The sequence below is a fragment of the Macaca fascicularis genome, chromosome 6 (genome assembly GCF_037993035.2).
Source record: "Macaca fascicularis isolate 582-1 chromosome 6, T2T-MFA8v1.1".
NCBI classification, from domain to species: domain Eukaryota; kingdom Metazoa; phylum Chordata; class Mammalia; order Primates; family Cercopithecidae; genus Macaca; species Macaca fascicularis.
In genome coordinates this window covers 8009467-8026130 of record NC_088380.1, presented here as the reverse complement: position 1 = coordinate 8026130, position 16664 = coordinate 8009467, and the positions used below count along the sequence as shown (strand labels likewise).

The 16664-nt window shown below is 38.7% G+C and overlaps 1 protein-coding gene and 1 long non-coding RNA gene across 4 annotated transcripts in view; one reads left to right on the top strand and one right to left on the bottom strand.

Moving 5' to 3' along the window:
- Positions 1-16664, bottom strand: part of ADCY2 (adenylate cyclase 2) — a 426625-nt gene that overhangs the window by 79778 nt on the left and 330183 nt on the right. For both annotated transcript variants that reach the window (XR_012413577.1, XM_005556577.5), the window contains exon 15: positions 5669-5753. Coding sequence is in view for 1 of the 2 variants with exons in the window: in XM_005556577.5 (XP_005556634.2) it covers positions 5669-5753 (85 nt within the window). In the remaining variant the exon portion in view is untranslated. The remainder of the gene's footprint in view (positions 1-5668; positions 5754-16664) is intronic.
- The window catches only part of LOC102129602 (uncharacterized), a 42713-nt gene that overhangs the window by 949 nt on the left and 25100 nt on the right, over positions 1-16664 (top strand). The window contains exons 2-3 of one of the 2 annotated variants that reach the window (XR_006698638.3): positions 2529-2710; positions 3076-3211. This is a non-coding gene — a long non-coding RNA (uncharacterized lncRNA). Of the gene's footprint in view, positions 1-2397; positions 2711-3075; positions 3212-16664 lie in introns of both variants that reach the window. The other variant, XR_010587296.2, reaches the window with a different exon arrangement.

Genomic DNA, 16664 nt, shown 5'->3' with positions numbered 1-16664 from the left:
ACCTGCAAGGGCTCTTGTGAGCATAAATGAGCCAGTCAAAGCTAAGCACCTAGCAGAGTAAGTAGGTATTTTTAACACAACATTTACTACTTACAAACTGTGATGAGGCTGGAATCAGAACCACTCATTGGGATCTTGTCCATCATAAATAGTTTGGATTTATTCCAAAGATTCTTACCCAAGGATAAGAAGCCTTTGCAGACCTCTTAGCCATTGCATTCCTGATTCTACTCCAAAGCCTCCATCTCCATCCTCAAGAGGCCTGATTACAGCTTCTTCAGCATTTCGTGTGTGTGTGTGTGTGTGTGTGTGTGTGTGTGTGTGTGTTGCGGGGTTGTGGGGGAAACGTTTATTTTAAATAACTGGAAATAAAAACTCACTCAAGTGGATGGCACCTTTGGAGTCCTGGGTCCCTCATCCACAAAATTAGAGACTGGATGAGGTTATCTCTAGGTTCCCTCTCAGCTCTTGACTTTTAAATTCTGAAATGCTAAGTAGCATTTGATGTAGAAAGCATTTCAGAGTCAAGGAATCATGGTGAATGTGAGCAAGAAATTTCAATGCAGTGTGATGAAGGCCACCGACTCACCATCCCTTCTCTCATCCACATTCCTTTACACATGGAAGCACTATCCTGCTAGTGTGCCAGGAATTGGTGGGTTCTTGGTCTTACTGACTTCAAGAATGAAGCCACGGACCCTCACGGTGAGTGTTACAGTTCTTAAAGATGGTGTGTCTGGAGTTTGTTCCTTCTGATGTTCGGACATGTTTGGAGTTTCTTCCTTCTGGTGGGTTTGTGGTCTCGCTGGCTTCAGGAGTGAAGCTGCAGACCTTCACGGTGAGTGTTACAGCTCTTAAGGCGGCACCTCTGGAGTTGTTCGTTCCTCCTGTCCGGAGTTGTTCATTCCTCCTGGTGGGTTTGTGGTCTCGCTGGCCTCAGGAGTGAAGCTGCAGACCTTCGCGGTGAGTGTTAAAGAGCCACGTGCAACCCAGGTTCCCGCCTGCGCCTTTCCCTCCACACCTCCCGGCAAGCAGAGGGAGCTGGCTCAGGCCTCGGCCAGCCCAGAGAGGGGCTCCCACAGTGCCATGGTGGGCTGAAGGGCTCCTCAAGCACCGCCAGAGTAGACACCGAGGCAGAGGAGGTGCCGAGAGCGAGGGCTGCTAGCATGTTGTCACCTCTTACTAGGACATCTGGAGAAGGTCCCTTAGGGCACATCTTTCTCTGCCTCAGAATAGTTGGCAATGGTGAGATGAAGGGGCTGCTATATGGGCCCAGGAAGGCACCTGAGGCAGAGGTGTCTAATAAGATCCAACAAGTGAGCACATCAAGATTCCAGGCCCAGATGCAGACGCTGGGAACCTACCAGAATGTGGAGCAGGATACCATGACTGTGAGCTGGATTCAGAGCTTCAAGTTCAGAAGGAGTCCAGTTGGGGTGAGAATGGAGGTGGAATGTTTTCTGAGCAGCGGTGCCAGGAAATTGCACTTGGGTGCAACCCAACATTCCTTCAAGCAGAGACTGATATTAAATATTTATCTTGTGCTTCAAGTACTAGAGTAGTACAATGAACAAAACAGGGCTGCAGTGAACTCACTGAAGATCTTTCCATCCACAAGAATGAAAGTAATAATGCAAAATGGGAATCCCAGCCAGTCAGCACGAGGGGAGTTGGTGGGGAAAAGATGGGCTCTTCAAAGTTGGGTTATGAAAGTTAGACGATGATTTCCAACTGAGGAGACAGCTGGAGGCATGTCAGAGTCAAGGAATCACGGTGTATGTGAACAAGGCATTTGGATGCAGCATGATGAAGGCCACTGACTCACATTCCTCCTCACGTCCACATGATCATTTACACATAAGAGCCTGGCCCCATGCTGGGACATCTGGAGAAGGTTCTGTAGGGGACACCTAACTCGGCCTGAGAAAGTTTGGCCTCCATGAGATGAGGGAGTGCTAACCAGAGCCGGATGAGAGGAGAAAGTAGGAAAGGACCCCATAAAAACGCTACAGTACAAGGAACTCTATATATTCAAGGGGAAACAGAAACAACTTAGAGGTCTCAGTGAGATCTTATGTGTTGGAGGCTAAGCTAAATGATACAGATTGTCAGTCCCATGGTGTAAAAAGAAGGGCTTGGTGCAGGAGTTGGTGCAGTTTCCAGGTTTCTTGGAAGGTGCCCGGTGGCTAAGCCCACCCACGTGCACAAGAACTGAGACCTGGGCAATGTGGGGGTAGCAGGGAGCCAGCATGGGGCATGCCTCGGGTGGGAGTGAAGGGGCCGATGGAGGCAAGGGCTGGGCTTCTCACAGAAATAATGATCACAGAAAAGAAATGCCTGCCATGTGTTTGAGAACATGTCACTGAACAAATATCTGTATGATTTTTCTATCAACAGGAACAAATCTGCAATTCATTATCACCCTTATTTTTTTTTCCTATTTTGATATCTTTCTACCTTTTTATCAAGGCCAGTTGTAAAACAAGCAATCGATTTGATTTATTGGCGTTATGCTTTTTATGCAACAGAGAATGACAGAGGCAAAACTCTTGGAAGAAAACATTAGCCAGGCCGACCTCTCCTCAGCTTCCTTTATGAAGTATTACATTTTATGTTAATTCTTCATACGGAGAACTGAAAGCTGGTATTAGAGCACAAATACTGCCTTTGGCATCGAAGTTTTCAAAAAGTCACCATATGTTAATTGAAGGTAAGTTTCGGGTATTAAATACTCTTTAATAAACTAAGTATTTAATACATAATAAATGCAAATCATTATAAAACCTTACACAACTGGGAAGCTATTAAGAAGCCAGGGAATGAGCAATTAGGATGCGACAATGTTTCTCCATGACCACCGTGGAATATTTGTGATGAGCAGTTTTTGACTGAATTTGGATGGCAGAGTGCGGAGTACTCTTAAGTACACTTAAGCCTTCTTAAATTGTCTGTACACCAATATATTTGATGTTGCAAATTTAAAAAATCCTTACAGAATGGTTTAAACAGTAAAAAAGTACCTATTAATGAAGTGAAAAGAATTCCTTCTTGATTTTTTCATGGATTACATCCAAGGAGGAGGAATTGCAGCTGGCCACTAGAGGGAGCCTCATTCACAGATCTTATGGAATCAAGTTTAGGAAGACGAAGTGTCATCACGTTTAGGCTTCCTGGGCACTTTGACACCATACAGGCTTCTTGTGAGGAGGAGGTAGGCACCAATTTATTTGCAGCCTTGAAATCTTCCTTTTGTGGTACCATGGAGTCAAAAGGGACTTCCTAGCATGTGGCCTGTGGAGGCCAGGGTCCTGGGAAGCTCCAGGGATGGGAGGGCAGGAGGAGCTATGGATGTCACCTTGACGGCTTACCGGGGCCTCAGGCTGGCCACAGGAGGGAACAAGAGCTATGGCAGGAGCAGCAGGGCGTGGGATTCCAGCAAGGCTGAAAGGTAGGCATCACAGGGGAGCAATGCTTTCCCACAGACTCAGCACGGTTGTTCCTGAGATATTTTTTTCTGCCCCCAGCTCTATGTTTCTTTAATATAACAACTTAGACAGTAGAAAGAAAAAAAGTCAGCTTGATACCCTAAATATACCGTATGCCCCCATATCCAAGACCAGATTCCCTGGGATAAAAATGATAAATATGGCTAGTTAGGCACAATGATGTGAACTGACTTAAATAGAACTAGGTTGGGATTTCCAATGGAACCACCAATGATGGTTCTTATTTTGAAAACCTGAGAAATGGACTTCAGGAGATTTATGGGTGTAAGGAAAAGAGCAGGGGAGGCTGTGTGCCTTTCCACCCGAGGGATGATTCTGGGAACATAGAAAACCAGGCTTCTTTCTACAATAAGCATTTTCAAACTTTGCCAAAGAGTCCCATCAGGGCCTTTCAGAGCGGATTCAAATTAACCAAGGGTCCTCCCTCCTCTATACAACCCACAATGTCTTCAGGGGGCTTCAGAACCGAGATGCTATGTGTGCATTTGGGTAAAGCAGAAACCACAGTCCCATTTTGGAAGGGCTTTCAATACAATTAGAAACATCTAAACTATTATACAGTAAACAAAATCCACACAAGTTTGCAACGGTATAAGGCACAGAGGGCAAAGTGCTTACTGTCGACTGCAGAAAGGCCGAGACAAGGTTTGGAATCTTAACCAGCCTTGGCCAAACGCTTTCAGCACGTCGGACTGGAATACAATGGACAGTTTGGGGGTCAGGACTGCCACTTTTCAGAGCTTTTGAAGGGGGGACGAGGATTCTAAGAGGCCACTATCGCGCTGTCCTGATATTGTTGCTAGCAGTAGTAGTGTGTTTTATGAAAAGCAAAATAACATTGCAATAAAGCCACAGATGCAAACTGTAAACCCATGCAGAATAAGAAAAAATTCTTTCATAGAAGCCACAATAGTCCTGAGAGGTAACAGACAGACCACAAACCTCAGGAGGCTTCCTTGGCGGTGTCATCTAAATGGGTTTGTCACAGTCTAACTGGCAGAAGAAATCATGATTTTTGACAATGTGAAAATATCTAGACTATAGTCTATAACTGCAGAACTCACATAAAATACATACATTGAAAAATATTTTAAAGAACATTTCTATTTATTTTTTATAATAGGTTATTAATTATCATGTTAAATTTTTTATTTAAAAAAAAAATCTCTGAAGCTTCTCTTGAGAATGCCCATGACCTCTGTTGAGAAGCTCAGAGTGGCCTCTCTGTCCCAGCTCATCTCCACTGAACAAACAAAATAGTGGCTTCTCTTCAGGGCCTTCTATCCCATTGTTTGCTTCCTTAGGATGCTCTCATAGACCGATGGCCAGCTAGCAACACTTGCTTTAGACTTCCAATTTTAGATGTAATCTGTATATCCAGAACCAGCATTTAAACCTGATTAGCTTAAATTAAACACTAATAAAAGATATTTTAATATATGCTTTCTTCAACTACTCCAACATTGTATAGCTTGAAAGTGACTGTAGCAATGTATTAGGTTTACTTTTTTTTTTTTTTTTTTTTTTAATTTTACTTTAAGTTCTGGGATACATGTCCTGAACGTGCAGGTTTGTTACATAGGTATGTGTGTGCCATGGTGGTTTGCTGCACCTATGAACCCATCATCTAGGTTTTAGGCCCCACATGCATTAAGTATTTGTCCTAATGCTACTATCCCTCCCCTTTTCCCCTACCCCCCCAACAGGCCCCGGTGTGTGATGTTCCCCTCCCTGTGTCCATGTGTTCAACTCCCACTTATGAGTGAGGACAGGCAGTGTTTGGTTTTCTGTTCCTGTGTTAGTTTTAATTCTCCTGTACACTGAAAGTCTCGTATTATACTTGCATTTGCTGCTATAAATACTCTGAAAAGTTAGAGGAAATGATAAAAATATATTGACAGAACCAAATAGCAAGAATGCAATCTTCTGATGTGACATCGAACGTTTCAAATCATCTTTGTATTTGTGTCTTGGTTGTGCGTGAGCTGTTCCAGTCTGTATTCTTGCCTATAGACCTGAAGGGTGCATGTTTCCTTAACTGGGATCTGGAGTTCTTGAAGTGGTAAAGCAGTAAGCTCCTTGTTTCTGAAAGTTTTAGGTAAGAAATCAGCTTTCATGAAATGAGCATACTTTTCAAAGAAGCGCCACATTTGAATACCTACCAGAAGCTGTCCAGCAAAGCAGACGAAGAGGATGAAGGCCAGCAAGAGAAACGCAGCCCCAAAGGAGATGCCCAGGACGGACGTTCTACCAGGAAACAAAAAGTAGCAAGTCAGGGTGGAGATCGTTTCTATCATTCTGGAAAGCTACCAGTAATACTTTTGGGTTAATGAGGACTTTATTAAATTCAGACTGCAATCCTCACTAAATTTTTGAGAAATAAAAATGGAGCTAAAATACCACACACATGTCCATAGAAAAGGGTCTACACAGCGATGGCCAATCAACTTACTCTGACTCAATAAAACTGCCTCATAAGCATCAGTTCTTTATGGAGGATAAAGAATCTTTTTAAATGACTTGCCCATGTGTCTGGCAGTTTCATGTGGTACTTGGCCACATCCCCCATCTCGGTGGCCTCTTCACTGCCAGTGAGATCCTGGCAGCTGCTGCCTTAAGGACAGCCTCACACCTTGATAGCCTGGAAGTCCTCAAGTTCCACCCTTGTTCCTGTTGACCCAGGAGACACTGAGTCCTCCCCCCGCCCCCGCCAATCTCATGCAACCAGATTCAACCTATTTTGTTCAACACAGATGCAGCAAAATGTGTAGCAAGGCTTTTTACACGCGTGAGTGCACCAATGAACTCAAAAGCATCCCATGATCATGTGAAAAACACACCTACCGAGTTGCGAATTCTGCTACTGACAGATTACAGGTTTATTTATAAGAATTGTATACATATCCAAAAGGTCCTTTAAATAATTAAATAATTCAAAGCCTTTTAAAGCTGAGTTTAATGCCAGGATAGAAGTTACAGAGGTATAAAAAGGACTGAAGCACAGTGAATCATCAAAGATGAGATGCAAATGGAACATCCAAAGGGATGTTGGATGGTGTGTGAGACCAAAATGGAACCTCATGCCAATGAGGTTGGCTAGAGACAGTGAAGAAACAGAGGATTTGGCTAAGAAGAGGAGTAACATCCCGAAACGACGACGTATGGGACAGAAGAACCAGATACAAGACAGCCACAAGCTGACATCATCCTGTAAGTGCACTCCTGTGAGCCCCACAGAAAGAGAAACAAATTCAGCAGTTAGTGCCCTGAGTAAAGCCCCTGATGCTGTCATGGTGAGAAGCTGTCCTCAACTCTCTATCTCAGATACCTACTCTATTAAGAGAGATGACTACAGGGACACACATCAAACAACATCTACAAAAACTCGAGTTCAAACCAACAATTGGACCTGACCCAATCAATAACTTTTGGGCAATGAGTCATGTCCTGGACATGATTCACAATGCTTTCAAACACCTGGCCTGATAATAATATTTGTTCAGATTTTATGAGTGATGATAAGACTCTGCGGGAGGGTGTGTATATACCAAGTACACCTAGATTGCTGACTAGTCTGATGGGCCAGGCTCATGCTAGGCTGTTCTGACACAAAGATGAGTAAGATGTGATCCTGCAGCAGCGGGAGGAGTGCCAGCCCACATCTCAGAGCTATGGAGGGTGCTTGCCATTATCCTCATGACTAAAGGCGACCACAGTGATTCATCTGCTGAGCTTTGATTTGCTATCTTCTCTTCTGTTTTTACGAAGGAGCTCTGACAGGTTTTTTTTTTTTTTTTTTTTTTTTTTTTGGACACTGTGCTCTCCTAGCTTTTTCTTGGTGTCAAGGTAATGCCATATTCATAAGGCTGAGTATAGAAACAACATTTCGTCTTTTTTTTTAGACCCCAAACTGTTTAAATACTGAATGAATGATATCTTCTTGAAGGTGTGATAAAACTCAAGTATGAAATTATCTGTGATGATGATGGTGATGATCATGATAATGATGATGGTGATGGTAATGATGACGGTGATGATGATGACATAGGTGATATGGTGATTGTGACAGGGATGGTGATGGTGATGTTGATCTGGATGGTGATGGTGATGGTGATGGTGATGATGATGATGGCAATGAGGATGGTGATGATGGTGATGGTAATGATGATGATGGGTGATGGTAATGGTGATGATGGTGATGATGATAGGGATGGTGATGGTGATGATGGTGATGGTGATGATGGTGATGGTGATGATGATGATGATAATGAGGATGGTGATGGTGATGATGGTGATGACGGTAATGATGATGATGGGTGATGGTAATGGTGATGATGGTGATGATGGTGATGATGATAGGGATGGTGATGGTGATGATGATAATGATGGTGATGATGATAATGAGGATGGTGATGGTGATGATGATGGTGATGGTAATGATGATGATGGGTGATGGTAATGGTGATGATGGTGATGGTGATAGGGATGGTGATGGTGATGATGATGGCGATGGTGATAGGGACAGTTATGGGGATAATGGTGGTGGTGATGGTAGTGCTGGTGGTGTTGGTGCTACATTCTAACATCTATAGAGTATTCACTATGTGCCAAGTGCTATGTATATATGTACATATATAGTTCACTTTATTCTCACAATAATCCTATATGGTAGTTAGTATTATTACCTCATTTTGCCAGAGAAACTGATACACAGGGAAGTTGAGGAACTTGCGTAAAGTTATAGCTCTATTAAGTGATGTTGTTGGCATTTATGTCTACCCAATTCTATTCCCGATCCAGGTTCTGTTTTAGAAATAGACATGTCACATTTCTGCCATGTTTATTGGTTCTGTTACTTGAGTCAATTTTGATAATTTTCCTAGAAAATTATCTTTTTCATTTAGATTTTCAAATGTAAAATATTCTATGTAATTTTTTCTTATAATTTAAAAACTCTCCGTATTTGTAATTTCTTATGCTTAATGCCATTTTCTTTAGATCAGATTTGTGAGGTTTTGCATGTTCTGTTGATCTTCTCAAAGAATAAGTTCTTGGTTTATTATTAAGGTCTGCTTTTCCTTTCTATATTAATTAGTTTCTGATTCAACTTTTAAAAATTCCTTTCTTCCCCCTTACTTAAACTTATATACTTTATTTTGGATTGTCATTTATTAGAAAATCTTTTGTATCTTCTAATAAGTGCATTTAAGGACATAAATATTCTCCTAGTTACAGCTTTTGCCAAATCCCACAGTCTTTAATTCATAGCTACTCATTATCACTCTTTTCTAAAAAGCCTATAATTTCAATTTCCATTTTCTTTTAATACTAAAAGTAACTCAGAAGTCTGAATTTTAAATTCCACAAGAATATTATTTTTGGTTGGTTCTTGTTATTTCTAATTTCATTTGATTTTATCGGAGATTGTGGCCTCTATTATTTCACTTTGACAATTTATTTTTCTTCTGGAATGGGATAAATATGCTCAACTTCTATGTCTTATGAAATTTTGAAAATTACATGTAATTTTTATGCTGGTAACAAAGTGTTTCTCTAAATATAACTATTCAAGGAACCTTATGAGTTAGTCAAATCCCTAATGGGCTGGCTTACTTGATCTGTCAATGTTAGAATATATTAACATTTCCAAAGAGGAGTGTAGGTTTGTCCATGTATTTGAACATTTTAACACTTTCTGCTTTATTTATTTCAAAGAGATTTTGAAGTGCATAAATATTTATGACTGTTAAATTTTTGGTGCCTGAATCATAATAAAAATCTTTCTTTTAATGCTGAATACCTTTCATTTGAATTCTTTATTGTCAGGAATTTATATTATCAATATTTCCTTTATTCTATAAGCTGTTTCCTGGAATAGCTATTCTATATCCTTTATTTCCAACCTCTCTCATTTTGCTTCAGCTAGATCTCCTACACATGGTGTAGATGTGGACTTTGCTTTGTAGCCCCAATCTTTTAGCCTTTTTCCATGAATAAGACATTTTTATCCATTCACAAATACAAAATTTGTTAATATTTGACCAATTCTTTCTATCTTATTTTCTTAAAATGTTGGGTAGAATTCACACACAAATAATCTGGGTATGAAGTTTCCTTTGTGGGAAAAATTTTTAAAACAAATTCAATAAATGTAATAGATACATGCACAGTTAAATTTTCTATTATGTTTCAGTTTTTGGTAAATGGTCTTTTCAAGAAACTCATTTTATCTGAATTGTAAATCTGTTTGGCCTCAAGTAAGTTATAGCATTTCATATCTATCCTGTTAATATCTGTAGAATCTGTAGTGAGTCCTCTTTTTTCCCTTAAATTGTTAGTTTGGATGCTTTGTGATTTTCTCCCTGTTTTTCTTTCTTGATCGGTCTTGCTAGTGGTTTAGGAATTTTCAAAGTCTTTTTCAAAGAGCCATATTTTGGCTTTACTAATTTTCACTACTGATGGTTTTCTATTTTATTGATTTCTTCTTGTTAGTATTTATTCCTTTCTAATTGCTTGATTCTAAATTGCTCATCTTTTTCTGCTTCCTTAGATGGAAATTTGGACAACTGATTTTTAACTCTTTCCTCTTTTCTAATTTTAAAGCATTTTAAAGCTACAAATTCCCCCCTAAATTGCTGCTTTAATTGCAATCCCACACATTTTGATACATTACATTTTGATATTTAAACATCTTTGCATTTCTCTTGTATTTCTTATTTGACTCCTGGGTTAGAAGCATATAGTTTAACACTAAAATATTTGGGGATATTTTAAAATATTCTATTGTTAATGATTTCTAATTTGATTTTAGTGTGGTTAGACATCAGACTATATGATTTTTTGTCTTCATATTTATTTCTGTATTTTCAAATTTGTGGAGATGCTTTTATGGCCTAGCATAAGTAATATCTTTGTAACAGGTTAATGTTCCATGGGCACTTTAAGTAAACAAGTATTTTTCAATTCAGTTTAGTAGTTTATGAAACATCAATTAGTTTTAGGAAGTTGATAACGTTGTTCAGACCTCCTATATATTCCTATTGGTATAATAATAAGAACTAGAAAAGGGATACTAAATATCTAATTATGTCATAGATTTGTCTCATTTTTTCTTGGATTTTGTCAGATATGCATAAGATGCTTTTATGGTCTACTGTAGGTTAAGTGCTTTCGTATCTGTATTTTATAGATCTGTTATTAGGTATAAGCATGCTTTATGATTTTATGTCTCCTGGTGAAATGACCTTTTTATCATTACTCGCTATCTATATTTATCTCTGTTAATATTTCTTGCCTTCATAACTACTTTGTCTGATATTAATATATGTATAGTAGTTTCCTTGTGCTTATTGTTTACATCAGATATGTTTTTCATCCTTTCACTTTCAAGCTACCTAATTTTTGTATTTAAGGTGCACCTCTTGTAGAGAGAATGTGGCTTGGTCATACTTTCCTTTGGAGTGTTTAGTCCTTTCGCATTTAATAATGTTTGAATTTAATCTTACCCTTTGGTTATCTATTGTTTATTTGCCCCATTGGTTTTATTTGTATAGTGTGGTCTCTTACTTGTTGCTACTATTTCAAACCTACCATTTTACTGTCTGCTTTATATTTGTCTCATTTACTTTTGTTTTTCTGTTCTTCCATTATTGTCATTTTATTAATTAAATATTTTAAAATATTTTTCATTTCCTCTTGGCGTTTTAGCTGTACTTCTTTTATTTTTAGTGACTGCCCAAGAGTTAATACATGCTTTCTTAAATGAAAGATAAATATATTGTCTTTTATACTCTCATACAGTAAGCATGTCCAATACCCTCCATTCCTTCCTTAGATTCATGTTTTCTTCTGACATCATATCACTTTAGCTGAGGAACTTCCATTAGCATATCTTGTATGTTTGCTGGTGATGAATTCCCTCTTTTTTTACCCGCAGAGTGTTTTTCATCTCAACTTTGAAAAGGAATATTTGAATTTAATGTTTAACTCAGGGTTAATCATGCTCCTATCAGTGGTTTAAAGATGTTCAAGTGTCTTTTGCTCTCCATAATTTCTGATAAGAAGGCAGCCATTCATTCTGTCATTGACCCCTTGTAAGAATTGTGTTTTTTTTTTTTTTTTGTGGGTACATTTAATGTTCTTCTTTCTTTTTTCCTTTGGTTTCCAGAAGTGTGACTATAATATGCCACATGTGGTTTCCTTCATATTTATCATGCTTGATGTTCATAGAGATTCTTGCCTTTGGAGATTGATGGATTTTAACAAATTTAGGAAAACTTGTCACTAAGTGTGTTGGTAATTTCTTGTTTCCTTTCAAGTATATCTCTGTCCGTCTCCTAAAGACTTCATTTCACAGACTCTTTGTCAAATGTTTCTAGCTAGTTTGGCTGATGAGAGCTGGTGGGAGACTGGGAGGCAAGGGAAAGAAAGAGATTTGGTATATTTCTCCTTCTTACTCTCTCCTTGGCAGTCATTTTCTGGATGGCCTGCAACTCCTGCCTTTTCTAAAGTTCCAGATCCTTGTCAGACAACACCTTACCTTCGTCTAGCTCTAGCTTTGCATGGTTCTAGCATCTGCAAGAATGCCCAGGAGCCTGGGTTTCTGCTAACAACACCTCTATCCTGTTTCCTTACAAGTCTAGAGGTGGTAGAAAGTTTCTTCTGTTGCTACACCATGGCTACTATACTCTCCCCTGTTTGGTTTATCAGCTTTTCTGTTATTCTGTAAATACTTCTTTTTATTAAATTCCCTTTCTGAAAAACCTAAGGCAATTTGTTTTCTTTATTGGAGCCTAATCCATTAACTAGATAAAAAAAGCTTTCTCTGGGTACTATAATATCATTAATAGTTAGGTAGAAACCTAGGGAAGAACTGTAACAGTGACTTCTCTAAATTCCTTTCTTTTTCTTTTGAAAACAGCAAAACAAAGTTGTTACTGGAAGTATTTAGCATTAGAAGTATTGAGAAATATGTATATATTCCTTGGGTTACGCCATACTCTAATTTTTTTATAAATGGAACAAGGGATTATAGAATTATATTGGCCTTCAATTAAACACATATCAACTGATTTAGAGACAATTATGTGTTAATCTACTAACAAATCATAAGGTTTATTTTGTGAATCAGAGTTTAAATAATGGATTCTTGTACTACAATGAATTATATAGGCCTTTGTTTCCTAAAATGCATTTCAATGTTTCTTTTTTTTGAATAATTATTCACTATGAAGAGAGTTGACAGAGACATTCTAAAGTAAGGTCAAATAGACCTGGAAAACAATACATGTATTAAAATGTGACTCTTCCTATTTTATAATAATATGCTGGACACAGTGAAGAGCATCCCAGAAGAGTTAGTTGTTAACATTTTTTTGTGAATGTATCTGATGACCACTACTTACTCCTTCCTCAAATGTCAAAATCTATTAAGAGCTGATAAAGGAATACAGTGTTACTAATACAGCTTACTATCTGTTTTTTATTTGCTGTAAGATATGATATGCCCATTTAAGCAGGGATAATCATTCTTAAAAGTATGTTGTGACACACAAAACTGACTAAAGAAGAAATGAAAAATATAAATAGGCTTACGTATAAAAAGTAAAGAGATTAACTTGGTAATTAAAAAAAATCTACTTACAAAGAAAAATTCACGTGCAGATGGCCTCACTGGTAAATTTTCCCAAACTTTCATTTAATTTTTAAATTTTTTTGAGACAGAGTCTTGCTCTGTCACCCAAGCTGGAGTGCAGTGGTGCAGTCACAGCTCACTGCAGCCTCTACTTCCCGGGCTGCAGCCATCCTCCTGCCTCAGCTACCAAGTAGCTGGGACCAACAGGTCTGTGCTATCATGCCTGGCCAATTTTTGTATTTTTGGTAGAGATGGGGTTTTGCCCCTTTGCCCAGGGGTGTTGCCATGTTGTCCAGGCTGATCTCAAACTCTTGAGCTCAAGCAATGTACCTGCCTCTGCCTCTCAAAGTGCTGGGATTACAGGTGTGAGCTACCATTCCTGGCCCAAAACTTTGAAAGAAGAAGTAATATCCATTTTTTTACAAACTCTTCCATCAAATGGAAGGGAAGGGAACAGGTCTTAACTCATTCCGAGACCAGTATCACCCTGATACTAATACCAAAGACATCACAAAAAAGTAGAAATCAGTATCTGTTATGAATATGGATACAAAACTCCTTAACAAAATATTAGTTAATTGACTCCAGCCACGAGTAAAAAGGTTTACATATCAATACCAAGTGGAGTTTACCCAAGAAATGTAAGGTTGCTTTAATATCTGAATATCAGTCAACCTATCAATAGATCACATTAATAGAATAGAAGAAAAAAATACATTATCATCTCAATAGCTGCAGAAAATGGATTTGACAAAATCCAACACTATTTCACAATGAAAACACTCAACAAACTATTACTAAAATGGAATTTCCTTATCTTGATAAAAGGTCACCATGAGAAACTCACAACTAACATCATACTTAGTGGTGAAAGGCTGAATGCTTTTCTCCTGAGATTGAATAAGAAAGGATGTGTGCTGTGGCTACTTCTATTTAACTTTGTACTGGAGGTTTTAACCAGGGAAATTGGGCAGGAAAATAATATAAAAGGCATCAGATTGTAAAAGAAGAAGTAAAACGATCTTCATTTGTAGGTGATATGGTCTTGCATATAGAATAGTATGTGACAACCTGAGATTCAGACTTGGGGTGGCTCAAACTCTCACCAATATGCTCAACTTCAGGCTGTTCAGTATTCTAGTCTATGGCATACTGGCATTTATGTTCAGATGGACCTCTCTTCCATCTGAGTTCTTATGGGCTTAATGCTTCTGCCCCCCAAAATCTATCTGTTGAATTCCTAACCCCCAATGTGATGGCATTAGGGAAATGGGGCCTTTGGGAGGTGACTGGGTCATGAAGGTGGAGACCTCATGAATGGCATTAGTGCCCTTTTGAGAATTGGCTGCAGAACTAGCTATTTCTTTCTTCCATGTGAGGATACAAGAAGACAGTAGCCTGCAATCTGAAAGACAGCCCTCACCCGAACCCACCCATGCTGGCACCCTGATGTCAGACTTTGGCTTCTGGAACCATGGCTTCTAAATTCCGATTGCTCCTAAGCTGCACAGTCTGTGGTCCTTTGTTAGAGAAGTCCAAAGGACTAAGACACCAGGGAACAACAAATACTGTGAGACAAAGTAATGGTTGGTCAAACGCTCTTAATTATAACCATTTATCCTGCCTGTTCTGTCAAAAGCATGTTCAGGTCCATTAAGTATACAAAGATGTTGGTGTAACTTAATCAATTTTAATTCACATCCCAGTTGCAAAACTGCTTCTTTTTAACCCTGAAACATAACTTATTACGTATGTACTGAAAAGCAAACTTGAGTCTTCCCTGTCATGAGGCAAGAAAAATTACGTTTAGTGTTCATTTTTGACTTTGGTGCTTTACTCAAGCGCATTCTTACGGAATACGGAAGAGGCTGATTCTGGACAAGGTCCTCTTTCCTTTCTGCTTTTTTTCCCCAGTCAATGAATTGCTTAAAGGTGGCCTGACAGGGGTGAGAAACACATTTATTGATGAGAGAAGCCCAGTGGAGACACACATTCCACTCAAAAAGCCTACGAAATGTATTAATTACAAGCCATCTCTCTGGGTAAATAATGATGTCTTTGGCATTCTATCGAATGTCATGACTTTCACGGCCTCTCTCCTGGTTGACTTCACTTCCCTTACTTCTTCCCTAAAGCAAGCCTCTCATCAGCTCTCCACTCACATCTGTTGTGTGGGATTCAGTCAGGATGATAAGAACCAAAGGAAGCAAACTTTTCTTTTAATTATAAGTTAGCATGAAATAAAAATTCTTCCTTTTTAAAAGATAGAACTTCAAAATGAAAGGGAATTCAGTAAAAAAGAAAAGAAGAAAGAAAGAATCAAAAGTTGAAAGGAGGAAATGGAATTTAAATATTCATTACCATTACAGTAGCCTTTCTCTGATGAGAGGACTTTAGCTTTGAGATGTTCTGGACACTTGAAGGTTCTGAGATGTAGGAAAGAAAAAAGAGATGATCTTTGGCCAAGTAAGAAGAGTTCTACCTTTACAGCAATGGTAAGGGCTGAAGATCTGAATTTTCAGACACACTGTATTCCCCAGAAAGTGCAGAGTCATCTCTTCCTATACCCTCTACTTGGGGGAGCTCATCCCATCTCTTGGATTTAAATAATCCATGGGTGCAGGTTTTTCAGATTGTATCTCCACCCAGCTCTATAGAATCTATAGCAGCTACAGAGGGTTTCACGGGAGGTTCTATAAATTCTGTAGGTCACATACTCCCTTCTGTGTGAAACCCCAGCACCTGATGTGTAGCAGGCACATGTATCTCATGTCCAGAACGGAGCCCTTGAGTTTGCTCTCCCTCCCCAACCTGTGCCTGCCCCAGGATTCTCTCTTTGTAAATGGCAACAGTTTTTCCAACTGTTCAGGACAAAATTAAACAAAATTAAAACCCCTGCAAAACTTATTTTCTCATACTCCTTATATCTAATCCAGCAGTAAGACTTGTCTATATCATTCTGTACAACCTATGCCAGGATTTGAACGCATTTTACCACCTCTAGTATTGAGTATTGAAATAAGTAATGAAACTGATATTAGAGATCTAAGCAGAAATAATAATTCTAAGATACTTAACATTATAATTTGGTTTATTAATATCTCTTAAGTAAAACATCATTATTCTTAATTTTTCTTGGGCTAATGAAACACATGTTATTTACTTAAATTGTGCTAGAAAAAAAAAATTCATCCTTGTTTTAACAACTGTCCTCATGACCGGTAAACATAATCCATTTAGTTTGGCAGATAATATGAATGAAACTACTTAAAAACAGAAAAAGCAATTCATGCTTGATCACTTTTGGTCTTCGAAGGTAGCTCACATTTTTGATAAAGTTATACTACAGGGCAGACAGAGTGAGAGAGCAACTCCAAAAAGAGGAGTCAACCAATAATTTAATTTTATCTATTCAAATTCTGAGACTACAGCCAGATTGAACGATTATAGGCTGAATAAGGACGATGTTGGGCTCCCCTTCAGCGAAACACCTCCCTTTACTGGTCCTTTCCAGGTAACAAATT